The 27150-nt window shown below is 40.2% G+C and overlaps 1 protein-coding gene across 4 annotated transcripts in view; it reads left to right on the forward strand.

Annotated features, from left to right (window-relative positions):
• Positions 1-27150, forward strand: part of GLDN (gliomedin) — a 92491-nt gene that overhangs the window by 62315 nt on the left and 3026 nt on the right. The window contains exons 2-10 of one of the 4 annotated variants that reach the window (XM_039722745.1): positions 13979-14050; positions 18385-18436; positions 20521-20538; positions 21154-21252; positions 21435-21581; positions 22238-22363; positions 24525-24605; positions 24688-24813; positions 25534-25684. In XM_039722745.1, coding sequence (XP_039578679.1) covers positions 18394-18436; positions 20521-20538; positions 21154-21252; positions 21435-21581; positions 22238-22363; positions 24525-24605; positions 24688-24813; positions 25534-25684 — 791 coding nt within the window. In that variant the 5' untranslated portion in view covers positions 13979-14050; positions 18385-18393. Of the gene's footprint in view, positions 1-13978; positions 14051-14479; positions 14582-18384; positions 18437-20520; positions 20539-21153; positions 21253-21434; positions 21582-22237; positions 22364-24524; positions 24606-24687; positions 24814-25533; positions 25685-27150 lie in introns of those variants that run through there. The other 3 variants (XM_039722748.1, XM_039722747.1, XM_039722746.1) reach the window with 3 other exon arrangements.

A 27150-nucleotide genomic window follows, 5' to 3' on the forward strand; every position in this document is an offset into this window, starting at 1 on the left:
TACTGCAATCCCGAGGAAGAGACTCAGATTAGACAACCAGAAACAAGCATAATTTCAATCAAACAACTGAGCTGTTCTTTTTCCATGTGTACACACCCTTCCATGTCTATTTATTATGCAGAGACTTGTTTGCAGTACAAGCAAAAGTGGGCAGAACTTCAGTTCTGTTGTTCAGAGCTGGACACAATAATGGTTAACAACCTGTGGCATAGTGTCTGATATTCTGAAAGTGTTAAAATGACTTTGTTTTATTTCAAAGAGACACGATAGCTGGTTGTAACTTTTGGGCTTTCCTGGAAGTTTAGAGGAAAGTCATGCATTAGAATTTTTTTTTTGTACACTGGGGATATTTACATTCTGGAGGAGCTGAGTTTTGGGGCTGGTTTTGGTCCATTGCATGATGTATTTCTTATAGATTGTTAATGTGGGCAAGCTAATATAAGTGATCAGTTCTGAAGCAGATGGATAATTGTTTCAGAGACACCAAATTAAGAAAGCCTTGTACAAGAAGCTATCATAGAAAGTTTCCAGCTCTCCCCCATGACTTGGAACTGGCTGATGGCATTTGGTGTGGTTGTGGTTTCAGCTGCTGAGAAGAGGAGCAGCTTGTGTTGAATTTTCTGTGCTGGTTTTCTGGTTGTGCTTTTCCTTTGTGTTCCCCCGTTGTTTTTTCAGAAGCCAGACTTGTGTTGCCACTGCAAACACATCATTGCTTTTGGATTCTATTTTGTATTCTGTGGAGGAAGGAGGCAAAGGGAAGTTCTGACACTCCCAATGTGGTTCCTCACTGATGGTGTTTTGGGTGTTTTGTTTTATTGGTGATGGGTCAGGCTTTAGCATCAGAGACTAACCTGACTATTGGTGAAGGAGCTCTCAAAGGCAATGCTTTCATTAGTGAGAAAATGAAATTAAAACAAATATTAGCTTTATTTGGAAGCACCTAAATAATTAGATATTCTTAATTATACATGCAAAAAATAAACGACTTAAGTACTTATTTTTAAGAGCTCATCAGAATGATGAGATTAGTGAAATAAGTTAATATAAGGAATGTGAAGCAAATTCAGTCTTTTTCTTTGTCAGCAAATGTTGTTTGAGGTTTAGAGAGACCAAGAATGGCCAGTTTCTCACGCAAGAACATTTTTATTCCTTGCTCCATGATAATTTATTTAACCAAAAGTACATGTCTAAAAATGAAAAAATCTGTTAAAGTTTTTGTTGGAGCTCCTTCTTCTGAGAGTGCTATGTATCTATTTACTGGTACAAGGAATTTGTGTATGAATTCAGGGATGGGAAGCTGATTAAGATGGTCATGAAGTAGTCTCAAAATGGGTAAAACAGCATGAAAGTGATTGTTTATATTTAAACTAGGTTTTGTCAAGACTGACTTCTGTGGGATACAACTTTAAATCAAATAATATTTCCATATACCAGACAAAATGTATCTTTCTCTTATGCCAAAGAATTCCTGGAACTTTGCATAATGCAACCAGAATGATTGGACTTGTTGTTCACTACAAAGGTCTATATTGAATACTACAAATTCTTCAGAGCTTGAGTAGGCATTCACTGAATTAACAAAGTGGGGGTTTATACCATAAAACAAAAATAAAACAGTTTTTTTTTGTTGTTGTTCTAAATCTTTCACAATAGTCTGTTGAGGGAAAATGATGCAAAATGCTCTTCATAGCTGAGCAGAAGGGTATGTAACCTTCTAGGGACCCTGTGGCTCCTATGATAACATGATAAGGGTTGGGTTTTAGTAATAAGAGCTTGAATCTCCCCTAGTAACTAGGCAGAAAGAAAATTGCTTACATTAAATCAGTGGCAGTGAAATGACTGGTGTAAGAACCAGTATTATGAAACTGGTAAGATGGCATCAGATCTGAATTCTTTTTATGTCCTGGTGGTTTCAATGCCGTCTCAAAGGTGTGAGGGAAATGCTTGCTTTGCCAGGGATGCACAGCCACTGGTGGATCTGCCCCTGCTGCACCCCGTGCTGTGTGAGCAAACAAGGAAAGAGGGGCAGAGACATCTGTGTGAGCAGAGCTGTCAGCACAAGGTCATGCTGGAGATCCATGGAGGTTGCTGCTCCTTCCTGGGTTTTGGACAGAATCAGATGCCAGGTGGGGAGTTTAAACATGGGGCAGTGTGTACACTTTCCTCTCTGTGCCTTTCCTTCCCTGCATGAAAGTAAAGCAACCTAAAGTGGCACTCAGACATCCCTGTGTTTGCAATAACGGCTGCCTGTCTTTCCTAGGCACTCAAAGAAAGACACTGTTGTAATTTAACCAGCCATTTTATTCCTTCTTTTGCATTTAACTTCCCATGTGTCCTATTTTCCTGTTACCCATAACAAGTCAATGATCAAGTACTGAGAGAGCTGGGACTACTGCAAGTGCCTGTCTCCAAATACTTCCAGCACTACTTCCCAATTTAGGTGTGCATCAGCCAGGGGAACAGGTGATGTTCAGCCTGTCAGGTTCTCTCACTGGGGAGCAAAATTGTCCAATAGACACACCCCATGTGTATAAAAACGTATCAATTCTTTAAAATTTTGTCAGTGAACTGCCTTCAGATTTTGAGTCTGCTTCAGTCCACTGTTGTTAAAGAACTAGCAAAGCACAAAATGCTGCAGCATGCTTTCAGGCAATCAGCTTTTAGCCATTGCCTTCATTTCCAGCCACACTTCCAGTGCTTCACCTGGGTGCTGCTTCTGAACAGCTCCTTCATTTGGCAGCATCCCCTGCACCCTGAAACCTGTTCATGTCCCCTCCATGGCTGCTTCTGGTCATTGCCATAAATGCACCCTTCCCAAGATCAGTGTGCACACAGGCAGGTGTATTTTGAGTACATAGGCAGGTGCATTTGGAGGGATTCAGTAACACACTATTGGAAATGACTCACTTCACATTTTGTTGTGAATTTTTCTGTGCAGTGTCTTGTAAGGAGCTGTCTTGTTTGCCCTTTCTAACATTATATTCAGTACAGAGATGAACATTTTTGGCCTCCCCAGCAGAATTTTTTCATGCAAACTGGAGTTTGGCTTCCCTAGATAATGCCATTTTAAAAAGATCACTGATGTACTCTCATATCAATGTAGTTGCTTGAACCCATTTATACTCCCACATTTTTTCTTTCATGCTCAGCTTCAGAGGTCTATGCTGCTTGCATTTCTAACACCAGGCAGATTTGGCAATTCCATTTCACAAATCTTCACAATTCTCTTTCTGGCTTATTGTCCAAATCCCCAAACTTTAAAGTGTGTTGGGAAGTGTGAGTGCTCAACATCTAGAGTGTCATGGTCATCAAAGTTTCAAAAAAGAACATTAGCTCTTATTCTGGAAGGAAAGAAAAGCTTTGGGAGAAACTCATTATATTGTCAGGTACAAAATAATCCATAAGAGCCTCTTGAAATCTTTCTGCCTGTACTGCCTGGAGACAGGTACAAGTCTTCAGACACCACCTTTGGGTACTTGGGGTCTGGTGTTTATGTTTTTGGTGGGTTTCTTTTTGATTGTAAATGTTGTTGATGTAAGGAGCTTTATAAAAGGTGTTCCATGTGGCCTTGAAACTCAGAAAGATATTTTCAGTGATTTCTTTGATCTGGAACAAATGCAGGCAAAATGGTCAGTTTTCAGTGTGACCGAATGCAGCTCCTTAATTTGTGTACATGAGATTTAATTTTCTTAAAAACAGATCTCATGTGATGTTTGTGGGCTCTGAGCTTTGTTACAACCATTGTTCCCCTGAATAATCCATATGTGAGGAGGTGCACAGGAGCCAGGGGGCTGGCTCAGCTGGTTTTTGGGGGTCATTTTCACAACAAATCTGTAAGAAAGAATCTCCCAGTCTGAGGTAAAGAACTTCAAACCCTGAGGGGTGTCCCTGCTCAAGGGGAGAGTCACCTGGAGTGCAGTCCAGGGGAGATTTACAGGAAGTTTGAGTGGGACTCATCCGAAGCTCTGTCATTAGCAGAGGGTCTGTCTGTCCCCAGGAGCCACCTGGGGAAGCTGGAGGGGAGATCTCTGCCCTGCAGCCCAGCAGGGAGGGCAGAGGCAGCTCACTCAGGCTGCCACGTGTGTGGAGTGTTTGGCTCAGTCACATGAGGGACTCCTGTGCTCTGCTGCTCTCTGTCCCCCTCCTCCTCTGGGGTGTCCTGGGGGGGGTTCTGGCCCAGCTGTGGGTCAGGCCTTTGCCTCCTTTGGGGCCAAATTCCTCATTTTCTTAAGCAGTCAAGTGCATCTCTCACTTTCCCCCCAAAAATCACTCTTCTCATTTAGTCCATATCAGATTTGATAGAATAGCAGTAAAAACTCCAAATGAAAGCCAAAGTGGAAAGAGTTAACAGCATGGATATTTTTCTCCTATTAATCTGCCTACATGAGTTGAAATCTTGAGGCTACTGTAGACCACACTTGTTAATTCAAGAAGCACTACCTGTTTTGAAGGAGGGGACAGCGTGTTCTTGTCACAGGCAGAGGCAGCTGTAATGGTGTATTACAGGAACAGGTCATGGATGCACTGTCTAAAACTAACTCTCTATTTATTAAGTGCCTGAGCATCTACACTTTCAGCTTGTTAGCTGGTCAACTTGTTTTCATTTCATTCCTTTTCCTGGACTGGCATTTCAGCTGGTGAGAAAAAGAAAGAGGTGTGTGATGATTTTTGTCCTTGATGTGCAAGAACTGGTGAGGACTGTCTTAGATTTTCTGTCTTTGTCCGTGGGCATAAGAATAATTTGAGAGCAACACTTTGGAGAGTGGAGAAAGGTGCTTTGAGAGACAATCTGTTCCCTTGTCATGGAAAAATGTGCAAGATGTTCAGAGCAGTTCAGGATGAGTCTTCAGATTGTTACAGGATTCTTTGTCAGTTAAATACTGACATTTTTTCTCCTTGTTTTTTAAGTTCTGCTGTCACAGGGATGTCTTTGCAAGTCTCATGCAGTGTTCTTTAATGTGATGTCTGCAATAAAGATGATATAAACTTGTAAACTTGCAAAATACTTCCCCTGTCTTTTCCCCCCACTTGCCATCTACTGGTGCCACATTTAGAAAATGCTTCAGTGTCCACTTACTTTTTCTAAGCAAATTTCTGTTATTTGGCAGTTACAGTGGGAACCTGAATCCACTGCTGTTTCATTGTATCACATCAAATTATTTTTAATGGTCATTTGGGTATATTGTGGGATGATTCAGGCAACATTTTTTTAACAACTCTATGGAAAGTCCAAAACAAAAATGCTAAACTTTTGCTGAAATGGAAATATAGCCAAACCTCCCAGCCAGTCAAAGCAGCCCTGCTAAGCATGCTTGGAGAACAAGAGCATCTGCAGTGCTGAAGGTGCTGCAGGCATTTTCTCAGTAGAATTAAAGCACTGAATGCAATACTAAAGTTTAGCTTGCAAAGAAGGTACATGGCCATCAGGTTAAAATTCTGTTAACTACTTGTAGGAGCATCTGCAGTGCTGAAGGTGCTGAAGGCACTTTCTCAGTAGAATTAAAGCAATACTAAAGTCTGTCTTGCAAAGAAGGTACATGGCCATCAGGTTAAAATTCTGTTAACTACTTGTAGCTGTTCTGAATCCTCTAATCTGCTTCTTCAAGTGCTGTTAGTGATATCAATTTCTCTGTTAAGACAGCTTTGGCTGCACAGTCTCTGAAGTGAAGAGGCTCCAGAGAAGCCTCTCTTCACCTGCTCTGCACAATGCAGAGGGTATTGCTTGGCACAGCAGATTTGCAAAAACATTTTCTGTGCACTGGGCTTGTAGTTTATACAAAAGGATTTTTCAGTGTTTTAGCACTATATAATTTTGCCTGTATATCAGACCAAGTTATGAAGTATTTTGGGGCTCATCAGATTCTCATAAGGTGTTGTGGTTTTTTGATTTATGCTGTTTTGTTAAATACAAGTAACAAATGTTTTGAAATGGTCTATAGAAGAAAAACATTCCATAGCTATTAATGAATCCAACTTCAAGCTATGTAGAATCTCAAGTTGAAAATGCTCCTATAAGATAATTCCCTCTGTGTTGAAAAATATTCTTTTAACTTCCTGTATTATTATGGCTCCCCTTGTAAAACAGTGTGACAATTGTAACCATCTGCAGAGGAAGCTGTGGGCAAAACCAAAAGAGTTACCTGTGGCTGTGTAGCAAAACAGCCAAAATTCCTCTTTGGTTGTGAGCCCAGAATTCATGACCCAGAATGTCTGGCAAATGCTGTGATCTGTAAAAAAAAATTATCTTTAAAGCTGTATGTAAGTATGCTTAGTCCAGGTAATTTCTGATAAGTTCTGGAATGTAAACAAAGCTGAATGAACCTGCACAGGTAAGGATTATCTGTAATTATGTTTGTCAGCCAGCCATACAGTGAAATGTGTATTTGTCCATTTTAAAATTGCTCACAGTTACTGGTGTGTGCACACATGTAAAACAAAATGTATTTTCTAAACACCTACTTGTAACCGTAACAAGATAAGCTGAAGAAGCAGTACTGAAATTTATTCACCTGAAGACACCTATTTGCTGAAGATTATGTCTAAGACAGCAGCATAAAAGAAATGGTGCAAAATCCTCTTCAGTGTTTAGTGGAATCCAGTCAATTTTAATATCTGAAATGTTCAGAATTATTAGTGATTCTGAATTAAGCCTTTGTAAATAGTCTCAAACCAGCAGTGCACAGGGCAGTACTCCACAGTATCAGCTAAGCTAACTCTGAAGGAAATACCTTGGCAGCAGAATGGTTGTGTTACTTCAGTCTCTGCCTGTGGTAATTCCCTCTGTTTCCCAGTAAATGTTCTCAGATGGAAGTTTCTCTGCTGTGCTTGGGTCACTGAAACCACTGGCTGATGAATGTAATCAAGAGGAAATCTCCTGGTCTGTATTTTCTTAATGGCTTAGATTGTATTTCTAGGCTCAGGAGAGTCCAGGTCCAGTAGATCCTCCATAAAACTAAATAAATGATTGATCCAAGGCTTGAGTGATAAGCAGTAAAAATCAGGTTGGAGCATTCTAGATTACACCTATTCTTTTTTTTATGAACAACCAAGCCCATCATTGTGGCTTTGCTTCACATAAATATTTATGCATTAAATAATCCTCACCACTGCTTGCCAGGCTCCGTGCGTACCTGTAATAAATCCCAGTCTAATTCTGTAACAAATAAATGACAATCCTTCATGCAAATGAACATGGATTCTAAGGTTAGTATCTAAATAGACAAAGTAGGTGGCTTTGTGTAGTCTCTTAGCTATGCAAGGACACTTATCAGCATCCAAACTACAGCAAAAGTAGAATATTAAAAAATAATTCTAGGATTAACCCACAATCAGTCTGCTACTGAATGTGGTGAATCACTCTAGAAGGATCAGTTTTTTGTTTGATGGTTTGGGTTTTTTCCCCTTAATGGCTGGAGGAATGCTGCAGTTCTTCCTCACTGCTGCACTTCCCCTACCTAGTAGCTCAAGCACTGATTTCCAGCTTTCCCACCTGAAGAAATGTATTACCATGTTTAATTGCATTGGTATTAAACCGATCCTAAATTAGTTACAAGCTATACATACAGATCACAAATGCACTGCAAACAGAAAATGCTGTGCTCATCTTTGTCATTATTACATCCAACCTGCTCCTGACAGGAGGACCCCTGCACTCACAGAAAGTGGGCTGGGAATGCAGTGCTGTAGCATCCAGTCATTCATGTTCAAAAACCTGATAAAATGACTCTTTTCTCAAAAGTCTTTCTGACTTGAGCTGCTTGTTTAGAAAATTACTGATTTTTTTTTTTTTTTAGTTATGAGTTGTGGTATTTCTAGTCCTTTTGTGGTATAGGACTATAAGCTTTCACTGTGGAGACAAGAAACACAGATTCAGACAGTGCAGTCTGAGAGGCTTCTTCCCAGACATGGAATGTGCCAAATTGCTGGCTGACGTGGGCTGCAGCTCCAGTGCCTGCAAGGGAACTGAGTATTCTGCCAGAGTGCCCCCTCCATCCTGGATTCCCAGAACAATCTGAATGTTGTGTCACAGCCATGTGCCATTTCGAGATCTGCACAGACTTGCACATTTTCTGCTCTGCAAATCAAGGCATAATCATTTCTGAAAATTGTGCTTCTAGATAATTTATATTTAGAAAACCATATTTAAAGCCCAATCTAATAAGAAAAATGTATATTTTATCTCCTGTTTCTTGCCTTGGTTCTCTTTTCTGTTATGTCTTGAGATTATGGAGTCACTTGGAGTAGAGAGAGTCTTTTAGGAAATTTGTCTGAATAAGGTTTGTTTTAGTACCAGACTTTCCCTGGGTAGTAATGGTTCTATGAATATGATTAATTTTCCTTAACTGTTGACATTTAGGTCTAGACCTGTCTTCTGGCCCTGCTTTGTCAGTGGTAGAGGAAAAGCAGTCATTTCTAGGAGTGACTCTCAGGTCTGTGTCAGCTCACTGAGTTCCCAAATCTGTCTGTAAGAAGCACTGAGGTGTCAGGGATAAGCTCATTAAAGGTTCCTCTTTAGTTAATCCAGTGTATATGATTTTTATCCTGACTTTAGGTGAATAGATAGTTGGCAATTATTTGGTTACTGATGGAAACTTTAACTCTTCTAACTGAAGAAGATCCAATTCTAGATTATTGCTAGATTTTAAAGGTGAAAATGGCAGATTGATTTAAATTGCTTTAATATAGACTGTTTTTTATGTCACTCTATTGCATGGTTTTACTGTTTAATTGTCTTTGTTACCTCTCTGTGTCTTTCAAATTGCAATGGGTTTTCCTATCAGGACCTCAAGGAATATGTCCCATGGTTTTGATATGAGTTGGCATATAGTGCCTATAAAAATCTACCTAACACAGAGCAGTTTTCTTGTGAGTGTTCTGAGATTGACACTGCTGTTCTCCATTTATAAATTATCCCAGTGCAGTTGGTCCATTTATTTTTCAGCTGTGTTTGTGGCTATGGCTGTGCTCAGTTTTCTGAAAGTCAAAGATACCAGTAGTATATTCATTCTTTGACATTTCTTCTGTATGACATATTAAACAGTGTTATTAGAGTGTTATTTCTTTCTCTTGGCTTTATAAATAGTCTTCCAATGTGTATTTATGGTGTGTATAGTTATATATCAAATTAATGTGTTAAAAGTGCTCAAATAGGCAAAATTATATTTAATCCTCTTTGAATCACAGTGGTAAAGATGAATGACAAAAAAGTTGAGGGGAAAAAAGCTGGAATACTGCTTGTATTCAATGCTTCCTGACTGAAAATTGCCAAGAGCTCCAGAAAGTGGATTGTAACAAAAAGCAGGGACCATTTTCAAGGATAGGTATCTGGATTTTTACAGTTGTTCTCGTTGTTTTCAGATTTCAATGGTGGTACAAAATGTGATAGATCTTTTAAGTCACTTCCTATTTGTCATGTGTTTGGATCAGTTGCTTTTACTCCCATAATTTAGATTATGAATGGGTTGTTGTAGCCATGGTGTCTGAATTGTTCTCTTTCTTTGCTCCTTAAGTCATCTTTGTCTATGGTGCAGCTTTGATTTTTTTCTAATGTGTGTTGGAGGAATTCTGAGCAGTTTTCTGGGAAAATAGTCTTCAGCTGCCAGTGTCCTGATGAAACATGTCGAAGGCATCTTCCTCCAATTTATTGAATGTGCATTCAAAGACAATGAGACATTCTGCTGATGCCACTGAATAGTACTCTTTGTGCTGCAGCCCTTGCAGATATTTATGGGTTTTATTTTGAACTTCAAACACCAACTTGACCTACCTATTAAGAAACACTTTTACTGAGTCCTAATTTATTATTTATAATAAGGCCAGATATTCCAAAGTAACAGCTGGCGTATTCTTTCCTCTCCATAGATTTCTTATTCTTGCAGCTCTGTACTAAGTAGGAATTTCCTGAAATCAGAAGTAATTTTTAAGGTATTTGTGGCTGATTCCTCGAGGAGCTTTATACATTTGTCCCACTGAAAAGCACAATACAAGATTTAAGGGGTTGGGGTACTACGCCATCTTTTCCACACCTCCTCTGATACAAAATCATGAGAATTATAGTATTTTCTTTGTATTTTTATCTACTTCCAGTAATTTTTTTCCTTGAAAAGCAAGCCTGTATCCGATATGCCATAATCTGTGTGGAATGTATGTGCAGAAATGGAGTAGGAGGCATTCTGGTGCATGTGCCTGATAGAAGCCTGAATTAATTCTGTGGGGTGAGGTTGATCACACAACTTAGTGTGGTCTGAATCACTAAATCTGCTATTGTGGCTGACCTACGACTGCTGCAAAGACATTTCAAACCTACGTGTTCCAGTTTTTCTGAACATGAATATGCCAGGACCTAATATGAATTTCAAAATCAAGCTTCTTTTGCCTGTAGTCAGAAGCCTTTTAATATTTCAGAGCTAATTCTTTGCTGTAGAAACAATGTTGGTTTCAGTGCATGTGATTTGGATGGAGCAATCTGCTGAGCTGCTGGTGCATGCCATGGTTTGAGCAGTGGGAGCAGGGGTGAGGAGCAAGGGCATTTACAGCTCTGCCTGGGGCTCCCTTCCTGAGCACATCCATGCTGAACCTATGGCTGCAGCACTTTCCACTGGCAGCTGGGGCAACGAAAAGCACAAGAAATTTACTGAAAAGCCTTAACTGTTCATCAGTTTGACAGTCCAAATGATGATCTTCCCCTTCTACTTTGTAGGTTTGGAATATAGTAGCTTTGGAATGGTAAAATGAATATATCAAACCTCTGGTGTATTTATTGAGAAGAAGGGAGATCCAATAAATTCTGTAACTTATCATGGCAGGGTATAAAAGCTTTAAAAGGCCATTTTTTTCACTTTAACTAGTTGAGGAAAAGAGATTATCTTCTTTCTGATAGCATTCATAAAGACTATAATCTGTCTGATCTTGTCATGGCTTGACCAGAGGCAGTTTGGTTAACTGTCTCATAAGAGCATTGTCCTTAGCAACTTGGTTCTTCTTCCAGCATTATCTACCCAAGTGAAAATAATGTTCCAATCTCCAATGTGCTTTATCACTGGGGAAGCTGCCAAAATAGATGAGATTTTAGTAATAACGACGTCTACAAAGTAAAACATCAGTGGGAGCATTAGTTAAGTGTGACACCATCTGAATACATTAGCTTGAGGATAATCAAGGAATATTTTTTATTATACACATAGTGAGTAATTTAGATACAAAAATACCTCTTGTGGGAAAGCTGTGTTTTATTTCCTGGAAATTCATTTCAGCTCTTCAAAGCTGGAATTCTGAAAAGAACAAACATGGTGTTGCCTCTGCAGTTTGCATATTGGTATCTTCTTTCTGGTTCCAGCATTACCTGGACAGTTCCTGTGACCTTTGTGTGCCCTGTTATGATGCACAGTCGTGTTAGGATGTGCTTTAGAGACACAGGCTTTGAAATGCCAGGAAATAATTGAAGTGCTGCTTGCTGGCATTCTGCCTAACTGAGAAAATGATGGATCTAGGGGATAACACTTTTCTCACTTGGGTTTAAATTGCTACTGAGCAATTTTTCTGGGTTTTTGGTAAGAAAATAGCAGTAAAGTTTCTAGAATTTGCCAACAGCATTCGCAAGCCTCCTTTCTGCTTTGCTGATCCCCACTGGGAGCATTGATTTTTGTCACTGTGAAGGAATGGAGGCATTGGGCATGAGGTGCATTGCAGCTGGTAACAAATGCTGAATGGATGAACCAAAATCTCAGCTGTGTTACACAGGGACAAGAGATCCAGAAGGAGACACAGGGTTATCAGGCAGTAGCAGAGGATAACACGGAGACATTTGAATGAACTGCTGTTCATATGGGCTGGGGAAACACTCAGTAGAAAGCAGGGACAGGAATGTCCCCAGCCCAGTCAGCTGCTCCTGCCACTGCAGCAGCTAAAAGGACTTTCAGTGCAGTCTTGGGAACCCCTTTGCCACGAAATTGTGCTGTCAACCAATTCCTGACTTTCAAAAACTGGGCAGTTTCTCACCAGAGGTGTAACTGTGTGTTCTAGGGAGCCAAGGGCAGGTCTGCACACACTGCCATAAACCTCTGGTGTGTGTCGGGGCCTGGGGAAGAACTCTGCCACTCTGGCATCCCAGCAGGTTCCAGCCTGCAGCCTTGGGTAGGGTGTCTGTGGTGATCCAATGGCCATTTAAAAAATGAGCAATGTTCAGTTGCCTTTTGATTGTAATGGAGAGAAAACCTTGCAAAATTAGGCAGATGGGAAAGCAGGAGTGCTAAGAGTGCTGTGTTGCTTCTGTTGTTCTCCAAATTGTAGCTCATAATTATTATGCTCTATTTTTTTTACTCAATCATTGCACTTAGAAATGGACAATAAAAATGAAGAATTGCTGTTTGTTGTGCTGTATGGTCTCTGGGGTGCAGTTCTATTTGTTCTTGGACAGAAAGTTTTAGTTTGCTGGTGTGATAGATTCTTACTCATTTTGTTATGTCTATGAATTATAAACAAACCTGCTTAAGATAAGTCTTCTGGGGATTTCTATGCAAGGTCTTATTTCTTTCTCTTCTTTCTTTCCAAGAGTAATACTATAAGCTAAACTCAAATATGCACTTCTATGCTAAGCTGGGACATCAACTGCAGAGTCTCCTGGTTTTGGCTGGGATAAAATTATTTGTATTCCTGGCAGCTGGTGCAGTGCTGCATTTTGGAGTTCTGGGAATAATTCTGACTCCACCGTGACACCTTGGCTGGTGCTGAGCAGTGCTCACCTGCACTCAGGGGCTGTCAGAGTCTCAGGCTCTGGCAGTGAGCAGGTGCACAAGGAGCTGAGAGGGAGCACAGCCAGGAGAGCTGACCCCAGCTGGCCAGGGGATTTTCCACACCCAGGAATGTCCTGCTCGGTGTAGATGTATTGGGAAGCAATTATTCTTGTAACCCTCACTGACGTCAGAAAGTCAGTCCACATATATTGAGGACTTTGTGATACCTTCAGAATTGTTTGCCAAAGCCCAAAGCCTCAAATGATTTTTCAGCATTTGTTTGCTCATTTGGTTTTGTAATTATTTCTTAGACTATCTTAGAGTAGGTTTAGACTAGATATAAGGAAGAAATATATTGCAGTAAGTGTGGTGAAACACTGACATGGGCTGTCCAGGGAGGTGATAGGTGCTCCATCCCTGGAAATCCCTGGCCATCAAGGCCAGGTTGGATGGGGCCCCCAGGAACAAGATCTGTTTGAAAGTGTGCCTGCTCGCTGCAGTGGAGTTGGGTTAGGTGACTTTTAAAGGTGCTTTTCAGCCCAAACTATTGTTTGTGTGTGTGCTGATAAGCCTTATGCCTTTGGGTGTATGGTGATTTTCTTCTGTCTCATCTGCCATCACTGGATGAGATGGAATGATTTTTCTCTCTTTTTTTTATCGTGTTTGACCTATACCTGTCATGCAGTCTCATAAGAGAAGAGTCTCCAGTGCAGCCCCTGAGGACACCAGCGCTTTTTGCAGTAATTTTTTATTTCAGAGAGATGAGAAATTTAATATGATGGAGTTGTTTTCCTATCTCTGCTTCTCTACTGTGCTTAGGCAGCTGTAGCAGTACTGAGTGTATTAAGTTCAGATTTGGTTTGACCCAGTTCATCTGTCAATGTACCGTGGGATTAGCATGAATTACAGGTCAATGGCCCAGTTAGAATGGAGGCAAAATGTGTGTGATCAGTTGCAGCAGAGAATTGCCACTGTGACAAAGGATCAAAGGAAACTTGTAGGAAACTTGGCATTCAAAGGCTGGGCGTTTCTTGAGGTCGATTTGAAGTGGTATCAATGTAAGAAAGTGCATGGCTTTGATTTGAAATGTCAGCTTTAAAAATAACTTTTTTGAAAAGTGTTTTGAGTTCAAGAGCTTCCACATCCTTCATGAAGCCTTGGTATTCAGTCAGATTCTGCTATATGCTATAATTCATTTTCTTATCTTGGCTATGAATTAGCTGATAACAAAATTTGCTCTATTACAGGTATCCCATGTCTCAGAAGGTTTAGCAGTAGTCATTTGGGAAAGGTCTGTGCTTGAACATCTAAAGCAACAGGTCAGTATTTGTAAGTGAATGACACATGGCATTTGTTAAGAGAGCGCAGTGATGGTGTGAACTGCAGGACCCGTGTCACGGATCCGTGTGATGACAGGACCTGTCTAACGGGGGGATTTTTATGCAGTCTCATTGCTCGACACCTGGAAAAAGCCGTGCACACTGTCAGTCGTTCGAAAGCACGTTTGTGTCACATGCTGTCCCAGGCGCATCCTCCTCTGGAAGTGACCGGGAGCAGCTCCCCCGTCCCGCCCGGCTCAGCGGGGACAGCGGGAGGGGTCGGCTCAGGGAGGGGTCGGCTCAGGGCCCCGCTGCCCTGCCCTGCCCTGCCCTGGCCGGGCACTCCCCCGGCCGGGGCTCTCGATAAGAGCGGGGCGGCGCGGGCGCGGCGCGGCGATGGAGGCGGCGGGCGGGCGGGCGCTGCTGGCCGCCGTGCGCGCCCGCCGCAGCCGCCGCGGGGAGCGCGCCCGCGGGCACGTGCGCGCCGACAGCGACGAGATGCTGATGGTGCTCACCTACTCCATGGTGCCGGTACGGCCCCGCCGGGCGCTGCGCTCGGGCCGGGGGGCGGGAGAGCCGGGCTTGTGCCCCGGCAGCCCCCGGGGACACTCGCGTTGTCGCCGCGGCCGCTCTGCGAATGCTGGGCTGCGCTCGCATGCATCCAGCTTCACAAACGAGGCTCGCACAAAGGGAGGGAAGCTGGGGGTTTAGTGAAACTCCAATTTCGTTCGTTCCAGTTTCCAGCGTTTCTGGTTTTTAAAACTAACACCACTAACAGAACTCTCGTGTGTTTTGTGCTGTTCAGCATCTCAGCACGAGGCACTGGACATCGCCCGACATCTCTTTGAAAGTGATAATGCCCTTCCAGTAAGTGCTAAATATGAGGTGCTATTTGATGGATCAGGAGAACTGTATGTCCTTTCTCTGGCGGAAAAGCACAGTTTTTTGCACATCACTGAAAAGATGATCTTGTAGGAACTAATGTCATGTAGTTGAAAAATTATACAGCTTGTATAGTTGAAAAATTTTGAGTAGATTGAAAAGCTTTTGAGTTTTGTGTCAGAAGAAATGCAAGAAAAATATTACTGTTGAGAGAACTTTAGTGGAAACTGTCCCAGTAAGGATTGCAGGTCTATGTGTGCAAAAGCATAACTCAGGCTCTAACTCGTGTATTAATGTTGCTGGTTTAAAAAATATTTACAGAAAATACCTCTTCAGTCATGTTCTGATGGCATTTTTGTTAATAAACTATTGCAATGCTCATTTTACAGTGATAAATCTCCATTAATATTAGAACTAATGAAAGTGTCAAGCACAGGTGTTCAAAGCATGGAGTCTTGATAATTTTACATTGTTTTGGTTTTATAATAATGGTTTATTTTTTTAGCTAGGCCCTTTAAGTTGTTGTTCTTTGAGTTTATAATTTGCAGTACAAGACTTCCACAAAAAGTAAAAATGTGCAAAATCATGTGGTTTTGTACTCAAATCTGGCTTTTAAATAACTCCTTTTAGGAAGGCAACCCTGAATTTGGCAGCTGCAGCTTGTTTTGCTCTATCTGATATGAATTGCTTTTTTGAGTACAAAACATCCACAAATATAATTATTGGGGAAAGGATTCTGATCCTGATAGGGTTGAAGACGGTCAATGCCATTTACTGCTAGGTGCTCAGACTGGGATCATTAGTTGCAGGTGAGTGTCTGGATAATTTTGACAGTGGCCATTAAATGTGCTACTCTGCTGTCAATAGGTACCACGATTACAGATTACATTAATTTTATTGCCCTCTCCAAATAGCACTGAGCACATTGTGTATATTTGAACAGCATGTGGCCAGACTGTGCACTTGTGCCTCTAAATGTCCACTGTGGCTACTGCTGTGTGTGATGTGCTTCATTTAAATCTGTGTATCCTGCAGGGAGCTGCTTGGCAGGGTTTGATGACTCTATATTCTTACTCCCATCAAACATTTTTCATTCTGGCCACTGCACAGAGTGTGACTGTGTGCAGAATCATTTGCTCAAGAGGAAAAGAGTCCTTAGAAAAATATTCAAGCAGCCCCTCCTCCCACTCCTGCATTTCTGTATTTTGAATCTAACTCCCACTAATGTAATTTGAAGACTTGGCTGCTTTTTTAGTGTGAGACAAAGTTCCTCAGAGTTGCTGGGATGACCCCTGTGACACTGGTGGTCCCGGTTGGTCCTGAGCAGGTTCTCTGTGGCAGGGGAGGCACTTCTGCAGGGCCACTGCAGGATCAGTGTCCCACTGCTCTGCACAGCCCCTGCTCAGGACACAGCTATTGTGCCCACTGTTCATGAACTTTTGAAATAACCACAGGCAGCAAAAATCATGTTAGCTCTAATAACATGAGCATATTTTATGTTCAGGGCCTCTAATTAATGTATACCTATATTTATTCTGCAAGTCAGTAAAAACAGGAAACTGGCAAATCTGCTGCTGCAGAAAGGCTGATGGGAGGGTAACAGGCCAAGATTCAAAGAGTGATTTAAGACAGTGCAAGAGATGGTGGCTACCAATTACCTGAGTAATATTGCACAGTTTAGGGGTTTATTTTATTTTTATTTTTCCACCATTTCTCCACTAGAAAACTAACCTTTTAGCATTTAAATAAGATATTTTTATCTGTAGCTTTCCTTAGTGATGATGCTGGTTGAGAATGGACTGTTCATCTTTCATAGCTAAGCTGGAGGTTCTGTCAAAGGCTATTTGCACTTCCTGAGTGCCTTGTTTCCTAATTGTCACCTGAGTTGCAGTGACTGGTAAAAGTCGTGCTGCTGAGATAATTGGAGGGCCCCAATGCAAGCTGTAATCACTTCAACAACCTCAACAGAACTATTTAAATTGAAATGCAGTTAGAATTAGAGTGCACATGGACAATATGTATTTTACAAATTACAGGGTAGGAGCCAAGTGGTTTTGAGGAGTGTGAGGGGAAAGAAAACAAGCATATTCTGATATTCAAAATCAGTTAGCAGTTCTCAGCTAATTTAAACAGAGTCTAACACTTTAAATGTACTGTTCCAGTACAGTCTGGAGTCAGTACATTCTCAGCATGTATCAGACAGAACAGGAACTCATTGTCAAATATGGTTTCGTTTTGCAGCAAAAGGATACTTTCCATTAAACTAATTGTGCTCTATTTGAGTCTGTTTGATTTGGCAATTGAAACTAATGATGCATTAATTTTAAAAATAACGATTGACAGTGGCAAATAACCTTGCTAGGATTAAACTTTGTTCTGTCTTTCAGATTGCATTGCACTTGTTCCTTCTGTCTTTTGGGACTAGTGCATTCCATTAATTTATATTAATTGTAGATAGAGTAACTGCACAAAGATCAACAAATGTGCAGCTCTGGGTAAATGGTTCATAAATTATCACACATTGCACAGCTCTGAAACAGTGATCCTTTATTTTCTGGCTATAAACATTAGACTTTCCCATAGAGAGCTGAGGGACTTCCAGAGTTCATGGTTTTGTTCTGATGAGTCCCAAAATGTTTTAGTGTTGACTCTCATTATGTAGGACATGTAATGTGAATGTTTGCTCAGCCAAGAACTGTGTATTTCGTAAAGATGACTCCTCTATTGATAAATTTTAGTCTACTCTAAATTAAAAGCATCTTTATGAACGTGTTTTCCAGCTTGATTTAATAAAGACTTGTCTGTAAAGATGACTCCTCTGTTGATAAATTTTATCAATCTAGAGTCTACTCTAGATTAAAAACATCTTTAGGAATGTGTTTTCCAGCTTGATTTAATAAAGACTTGTCTTTTTGCTTGAATTGTTTTGAGTGGATGAAGGTCCATTTCAAATCTGCACATCTTCGTTATTCAAAGATAAGAAATTGCTTACCTGGAACACAGGTCGTCTTTCTCCTTGGGAATGCTTCATTAGAATAGTTTCCATCACTTAATACAAATATAAAATAAAATCTAATGTAGTTTTTATTAGTTGATAATTGGATTTTAATACCTTCTATTGAGAGAGTCCATGCATGGACAACCACATGTAGTTGTGTTCCAGTAATGTGTGAAATTTAATGGCTAAGTGATGTATGGAGTGGTATGCCCAATATTTTATTCATATTTTCAGTAAGGATTAAACTGAGATCTATTGAACAGAATCCTATGAGAGAAACACTGCCCAAAGAGATGGATGGTGTCACTGTGTTACAATATTCTGACCAGCTTATTCTAATAAGCACAGAGGGCCAGTTGTATCCTTCAGTTTGGAATTATTTCTGTAGGTGAAGTGAACATAAATACTTTTATGAAATACATTGTTTTTAACTTTAATTTCTTTGCAATATCAGGTCCGAGTGATGGTGGATTTGTGTAACAGCACAAAAGGGATATGTTTAACAGGTATGTTTGTTGCCTTAAGCATGATGTTACTTCGAGGAACCCAGAAATAGTGTTTTCAAAAAACCTGAGATCAATACCAGTGTCAAAAAACTGCTATTTATCAGAATTTTAAAATAGGTTAGTATGTACCACTTTGGGACTTATCTGTACCCTCCGAATATAAATGCTGGAATTTAGGGAGCTCAATTGATGCTACTTGGAGCCATTTCTCTTTGATGCAATTTTCATAAGACTTGGGTGTTTCAAATACCAGTTGAGGTTTAGTCATAATATTTTTGCATCTGTCACACTTCAGGCCCACCACAGGAGGAACATGCAGGGGGTAGAAACTTGCTCCCATTGCTACAACTGCAGTGCAGCAGTGGCACTTAGTGAAGTCCCATGTCCCCAGTGAGGACCTGGAGCTGCTGATGGCTGAGTCACGAGCAGGGGTGGGAAGTTTTGTGGGGTTTGGTGAAGAGTGTCTGGCAGCAGCCAATTTAAGAGCTATGGTCCAGCTTTGAGGTCTGTCACAGGATGAGTTGTGCTCCTTTTGGAAATGAGAAGATTAGAAAGAAGCCAGATTTATGAGTTAAAGAAAATGCTTCACTTGCTGTCTGGTTTGAATTTTCAATAAGGTCCATTTGACTCAATTGAATAAACAGAAATGAGAACTACCATTGTACACACAGATGTTAAATAATATTTCTGAGGCTGTACATCAGTTCTGATTGCAACAGTGGCTGAACCACAGACAATGTAAGTTTTGGTTTTTTGGGCTCCAAACTTGTAAATTCATGTTCTTTGGTGCCTTTTGTACCTTTTTCTCTCTTAACACCATTACATGAGTAGCTTTCTCTGCTGTAGACCTCAATGACATTCATGGCTTTTCAAGCACCTTTCTTATGTATCTTAGACTTGTACAAGGAGCCTCAGCTTTAGGGATGAGGAAGTAATTCAATACACTAATGGATGTAACATAGTGTGAAAGAAATAGACATTTACTGGAAAACTGGCAGAAATACATTAACTGACATTACTGCCTGTAGTGATTAAAAGGGATGATCCCTATAATGGTATTACAAAATGCTTTACTCATAATGCTTTGTAATTAATGCTGAAAATTGTCATCTTTAGGGAAATTTAGTAATTACTGTTATTTTCTGTTGTAAAAAGTTTGGTTGAAAAAAGACAGTACTTTGGCTGGATAAAAACGCTCACAGAGTTAATTTGGTTCTTTAATTGCAGCTATCACCTTTGTATTCTCCATGGGGTTTTCCATTTTTCAAATTTTTTAATGTGTATTGGGAATCACAGATGAGGAATCACAGACATTTCTCTGGTTAATCTTTCTTTACTTTTGCCTGCTATGCTTGCTTCTCCTTAAGGGCCTACATCTAAACTGTAAGAGACTGAGAGGGATTTTTCTGTATTACAAGTTGCTGAATGACTGAAGCAAGTCCAGTTGCTAAATGTACCAACCAGTTTCTGTGGGAAGCTTGATCCAGACTGGATAACTATCACATGTGAAAAGTCTGACTGTTGATATTAATTACAAGACTTTTTTTTCCTATTTAAATATTGTGAGTCCTGAATTGCAATGAAATATCTGTAAAACACAGGGAAGTCTGGCATGTATTTTTAATGTGTATTTCCAATAGGATTTTTAATTGTGACACTCATCAGTATTGTAAAGGCAACATTCTTCCACTGGAAGAGGTTTTTGAAGAACATTTACATAAAGGAAATATGACTGTGAGGTGTCTTGCACCCATGGCACCAAAGCCCCTGACAGTAAGGTTGCATTGCAGAGGTTGTTGCCAAACCTTTATCAATTGAAATTTGAAAAAAAGCAAAACATGTTTATGTAAAGGTGTCACTCTTTTGGCAAGCCTGAGTTACTGCTAATGCTCAGCTATTTATTTATAACACAAAGCAGTTAAACAGATAGATGCTCATTTTGAAATTGGAAGGATATTCTTACCCTTTTACTGTTGTGAGCTAGTGCTAATCAGTTCAGTTTGGAATTGCTTTGTTTTCTTGCTAGGTTAAACTCACCCTTTTGTCTTTCTTGTGTTTTTTTTTTTTTTTTTCTATTGTTATAGGCCCACCAGGACCCCCAGGTAAGACACTTGGACAATTGCAGTAACACTTGGGGGTAATTTGAAACACAGAAATGTATCTTTCACAAAATTGTCTTCCTTTGCTAATTAGATAAAGGGAGGCCATTATAATGTTTGTATCTAAGTCAGTTCATGCCCCTTCTGAGAGACAGGAGGTTTTAAACATTTTAATTTTCTAGTGGAGGGAGTAGAACGTTTGATCAAAACCAAATTAATATATTTAAGTAGCATCTAGGTGAAGATATGAATTTATATATTAACCTCCCAAGGAAATGGATATTATAAGTTAACACTAAAACAAATTTTTTACAAAAGCATTGGTTACTGATTACACCCTCCCATGTCTGCCATAATTTTTCTCCTTCCTTATTGAATTCTGTCTCAGTTCTCACTCAGGTGGTTGCAAGGCTGTGTTATGAATGGTTACTTGTTTTCTTTCTGTGCTGCTTAACCTGTGGGTCTGCTGGGAGTAATTCTCTGTATCAGAAAAGTACCAGTTATGTTTTGCTGGGGTTTAAATATATATATATAAACATGCTGCATGTAAATATAGTAGATTTCAGGCTGACTTGCATTCAACAGTGAAAATTCAGTTATGCTGTTTGGTTTGATCAGGGCCTCCTGGGCTGCCTGGCTACAATGGATCAGACGGAATCCCAGGAACTCCAGGACAAAAGGGAGAGCCAGGAGTAAATGGAAAAAGAGGAAAAATAGGTACAGCTTCCCTTCATATTAGGTTGCAATGCTGCTTTGAAATGCAAAAAAATTACAGCTATCCAGCTAAATACAGGTGAAAAAAATAACTAGAATGAATATGGTTTGTAGTAAAAATATTTATTAATTGGTGCTTAATACTGGAGCAGTGCTGTTGATACTGAAATGGTTTTTACTTCTAGGTTTGCCAGGACCAAAAGGTGATCAAGGACAGAAAGGAGAACCGGGAGAAATGGGTTTACCTGGCAAGGATGGTATCCCAGGAGGAAAAGGTACAAGAGGATCCAAGAGAAAAAAGGGGGATGCAAACAATGATGTGGTATTAGAAGGTATGGAAAAGTGCTTTGGGGGTTCTCTTGCAACAGTGTGCTTGACAGAAAAAGATGTGCTCCACTTCTGAAGCATGAATGTGATCTGCAAGGGCAGGACCAACCTGTACAAACAGGATTTATATACACAGGGAAGTCTGAGTATTGCTATGCACAGGAGATTGCTCTCTTTGCAAGGCAAGTCTTCACAAAAAGCTTTCTGCTTGGCCTTTGGGTTGAAGTGTATGTGAATTTCACCCTTTCCAGAATGCTTTCATACATTTGACTTCCTCCTGCTCCTTATTTCAGTGTAGTTTTATTTTTCTATTAGAAAATGAGGGGCAGATTTCCACTCAGGAGCACGTGAAGCAGCCAAATATAAACTGTGTGAAATATAAACTACTACAGCAGTGTAGCATCTGAAATTGTAACTCTCTAATGGGCCTGTAATCCAGACAGATAAAATGCATTAATGTCCTACTCCTTGTGAAGCTCTGTCTGGTTCACATTCTAACAAACAGCATTTCAGAGAGTTTATTGCACCATATTCTGTACTCAGGAACCTCTTAAGAAAGAGAGAGGCTGTTCTGTGGATGTCCTGTGGACATGTACAGTTCTCTGCAGGTTTCCTGCTGCCTGGGGAAGGGCTGTGTCCTGACACTGCATTTTGTTCACAGGTGCAAAAGGTGAGCCTGGACCACCTGGGCCCCCTGGACCTCCTGGACCCCCAGGGCCTCCACATAAACGTAAAGGTAAAGCCAAAGTGGAGCTTGAGGAGAACATCTACAGCAGCAAATGCACAGGTTAGTGTTCTCAAGGGTTCTTTGCCATTAAACCAAGATTAAACCATTGCTTCAAGACTCAAAACAGTAAGCATGACTTTAGTTTTGCTGGCACAACTAAAGCTGCATAAGCTTAAATCTGAACATGTGCTCAGGTGCTTTGCTGAAATACAGTTTGTGTAAGGCAGCAGGCTACCTTAATTGTGTTTTGGTAATGCTCAAGCAAAGCATTTACAAATGGTGTTTTCTATTAGGTGGGATAAATTTGGAAAGTAAGAGAAATGCAGCTGAAATAGTTGGCTTTTATATAATGAATATTTAATTTTAGATGTAAATATAAACCCTTGATTCTGGACATTGAAGTGTCAGAGCCCAGAGAGCCTCCTTACAATGGACAGGAGAGAGCTGGAGCAGAAATCTCATCCTATTTGAAATTCAGAAATGCATGAACTGTTGTATGAGATAATTGGGCCATTTGCTCAGGTGGCCTCTTTTCCAGTGTTGAAACAAACTGAAATGCTTTGGAGGATAAGCTCTCTGGTGGATTTCTGATGGATTTTAAATTGCAGCAGGAAAATGGGAGTTACAGTCAAATAACTCTGCAAAGATGAGATCTTCCTCAATGAGCTTTTACGTTTTATGACTCAGCAAACCATGAGATCTTATTACCAAAATTCAATGAATAATCCAGATTTTATAATTAAATATTCATTACTCTTTCAAGGAAAGAAAATATATATGCTGAATTATAACTGTAATTTACTTATTGCATAAGAATACAAGCTTGACTTTTTCAAAGAAAATTTTGAATCTGGTAAAACTTAATTTCTTCAAGAGAAGAGAATAATTAGTTGGAACTGTAGGTATATTTTTTCTCCCTGGTACTTTAGTGAATTCTGGAAGAGACAAAACTCTCTCCCACCTTCTTCCAACAGACCAAATGAATAGTTTTAATGACTTTTAAACTCCATTAACTCTCAACCAGAATATTTTATGATAGGAAGCAGCAGGATATTTATCTTGGTTTTTGATGGGAAGAAAGTAGTGAAAATTTCCCATAAGAATCCTGATTGAAAACTGTCTCTTTAATTTTCGATGCTTTCTAATCCATGCAGCTGGAAGTATTGCAAATATTCTCAAAGGCAAATAGTGCACTCAGCTCTGCTACAAACACTGACCTGGCCCTTGGCTATCCTATAGTTTTAGATAAACTGCTGCTCCTTCAGTCAGCTGCATCTATTAGACTCATCTATTAGACTCAGAAAAATCAACATGTACATTGCAATTTATAATTTCTGCTGAGTGATTTTGTTGTTTGAAATATTCTGGAAGTATTTTGGGATCAGAAGCTGGAAGGGGATCTCGAGGGATTGATAAATTCTAGCTGTAGGCATTCAGCTTACCGTGGCTGGGTGAACTGTTGGTGCCTTACTTGTGATCACTTGCAAACTTTCAATGTCATCTCACCAAATGCCCTAGATAATGGATGGGAGAAATACATGTTGTTCTTGCTCCATCTTGGAGTAGTTTTCTTCTGCATGAACAAAAGGAGAATATGACCTAAAGGAGGAATAACAATGCAGTATTATCTGTCCTTTCTTTCCTGAATGTCATGGTACCCTTTCAGCATTACTTTATATTTTTTCCCTATTTTTAACTATCTTTGTCACTTAAACTTCATCACAGACCTGTAAATCCTAGAAATATATTAGAAGGAAACAATGAAAATGGAAGTCTAAAAAATGTGCAGCCTGTGTGTCAAGCAGTGTGAAATGCTGGAGAGTTAAGAATGGAATTAGAAAACAATGCTACTACGCTTTTTGTCTTATGACAAAATCAGCCATTTTCCAGCTACCTCAGCTGTCTGAAGTTAGCTCATGAAAAGGGAAACTCTCTTTTCCTAAATGGCAACTCAGAAATTCACAGCTAAGGAACTAAATCTATTGATTTAATTAGTTACTCCTCAAAGCTGACTGTCAGCCTCAACACTTCATTTCTTTGGCAGAAGTGAGAGCAAGTCTTTTCTTATCTCATTTTTGACCCCACCAACCTAAGCATTTTTTTCCAGATGAAGCAAAATCCCAGTTATCATTTCTTTATTTTAGAGGAGTCACTGATTTGTCCATCTATCATGTCAAATAGGGTAAAACATGTCATTTTTCTCTTTCTCCCTCCACCCTAGATGAGGTATGTGATGTACCAAATGATGACACCCTCGCTGGAAAGGCTGAAGACAGAACCCCAGGTCCTTCAAAAAAAGCTGGTAACCTGCTACAAAGCGTGACTCGAGTGCTACTTTCTGTCTCAGTGTCACAGATCATGGACGTGTGCTTTTTTCCCACCAGAATGTGTCATAACGTCTGTAGGAAGTCCTATTCGCTTTGTCAGCGTACAGCAAACGTTTGGAACTTGGATGAGGGAACCTGCAAACATAAGTGATGAAAGGATTTGGCTCACCATGCATTTTTCAGGTATTTTTAGTAGTAGTCACTGACCAAAAGTCTCTTGTTAACCTGACATTGCTTCCTTAATCCTTTCAACCTAAACTTGTAAGAATGATGAGTTTTTGCCCACATTTTTTTCAGAACATTTTCCATATTACCTGTTTAATACTTGAACTATACATATGGTTGTCGGCATTTGTAGTATCTTTAGACATTTTCAGAGTCAACATCAGATTTTAAAAATAGCTTGATATTTGTTTTTTTTTTACTAAATCCAAGTTTAAATGTCTATTGTTTGTGGCTTTTTATTATTTTCTTTCAAGAGTTTCTGTTTCCTGTGGCTTTACTTCCCTAAATTGTAGCTCAGAGTTTTGCCTTTTCATTTAGCTAGGCATGAAAATGAGTCAACTGCTGCACAAGCTACATTTAGAGCAGGAACATGTCCAGGATCTAAGTGGGAAAAGGAAATATTTCTGCATACACATCAACTGTGTTCAGAATGAGGACCCATTTGGTCTGTGGGAAGCAGCCTCTTGATAATTTTTTCTATAGATTACTTTTGTGTGTCTCTGAATTATTTTTTCACATTCCAGTAAGTTGAATCACTATTGAAAACACAAATACAATTGTTTGTCTGATAGTTGACTGAGATGGACTTTCAGTAGAGAATGAACTTTAGTATAGAGATCTCAAAATTAGATTAACAAAATGATAGTCCTTTTTTCAACACGTTTTCCTTTTGTTTAGGAAACTATATAAAAGAGTATGAAAATTCCAATGCCTTGCTGAATAACAGCTACAGGATCATTAACATCACAGGATTTTTCTATGGATGTGGTCATGCAGTACAAAACAATCATCTCTACTATCATGAGGGAGGAACCAATTCTATTCGGAAGTAAGTCAAAGATGGTTGGCCTAAGACAAGTGACATTGTGAAAGGAGGAGCAATCGGTTGGAGTGCCAGAGCTGAACCTCAGAAAAGCAGATAATTCTCCTTGTAGCATATTGTATTTCTTTTTGGTCCTACCTAAATAGGAAGAATGGAGGAATGGTTCAGAGCCCTTTCCAGAAGAGAACAACTCCTTCTTTCCAATCTGTAACAAGAATATGGGCCACCAGCCTTCCACTTTGTGTGCACAGATGTTGAGGGAAGAGGAAAATTGGGAGAATAGCTCAGGACCCCTACTCTGCTGTGACAATTCTTTAGGCATTGTTCAGCCCTGTGTCTCAGGGGCTCACCTCTGTAGTTACCACGTCATAGAGCAATAGGTCCCTAGGATGAACAAGATGCCATGTGCAGGGACGACAAGAAGTTCTTCTTTTGGCTATCCTGAGATCCAGCCAGGTAGATCCAGGTTCTATTGAACATTACATTGCTGTGGGTGCTTTTCAACTTGGATTCTTTGCCGTGTTCATAATCACAAGAGAGAAATGAGGACTGACTAAGGAATTTGGGTACCAGAAGAAAGGATTACATTTAGAAGAATAAGCTGTGCACCTACCTGCATCTGAGTCAGAAGTGGTTCAGCTGCAGTGTGGGAGGTGTAGGTGGGTGGTTTTGTGACCCTGGCCTACTCATGAAACTTGGCTTTGCAGAGCCCTTGCTGTGCTCTGCTCTGGCTGGCAGAAGCAGGGAATGCTGCTGGCACAGAGGGTGCACTGAGGCACCTGCTGAGGACAGGGCGACCTGGAGAATTGCACATTCCACCGGGGAGGAGTGGCTTGTGTTTGATTTCCTCATAATAAGAAATTTCTACTACTTTCCTGATATATCTCCCCTAACTAGAACTGAGAATTACATCTCTTATTTAACTTTCTACTGAGGACAGAGACAAACAATACAAATCAACCCCAGAATCTCACCTTGTGGGAAGAGCCAAAGACAGTCCAAGGGCAAGTGAAAGATTGCTTGTGCTTTCAACTTCTTACACGACTCTGATGTCTGAGCCAAGAACATTTACTATACTTTGATGTCTGCTCCCAAGCAGGTGTGAGTGCTGCCTTCTTATATTCATGTGCATGCCAAGGAATGTGAGCAAGCTGCAAGGATTCTATAATATTTATTCTGCCAAGCACAAGCTCACTTTTTGGCAGCCTCCTTTGAACATGTTTTGGCTTTTTCTCTGGTAGTCTGTAAAAGACCATCTAAGCAATACACAGTGATAGGGCAGAGATTCCTCACCTTTGCTTGCATACTGTTAATTGGGAAATGCCTTCATGTACAGATGAACACAAACTATTTGTGGAATTTTCAAATCCTCTCAAGGAGCTGCTGAGAAATGGCCTTTCTGTTCTGTTCTTCATTCTGAGATTATTTACCTTCAGCACAGACAGACTGAGGCACTATGGATTCTGTGACAC

Source organism: Passer montanus, unplaced genomic scaffold (genome assembly GCF_014805655.1).
Source record: "Passer montanus isolate IOZ18808 unplaced genomic scaffold, ASM1480565v1 scaffold5, whole genome shotgun sequence".
NCBI lineage: Eukaryota > Metazoa > Chordata > Aves > Passeriformes > Passeridae > Passer > Passer montanus.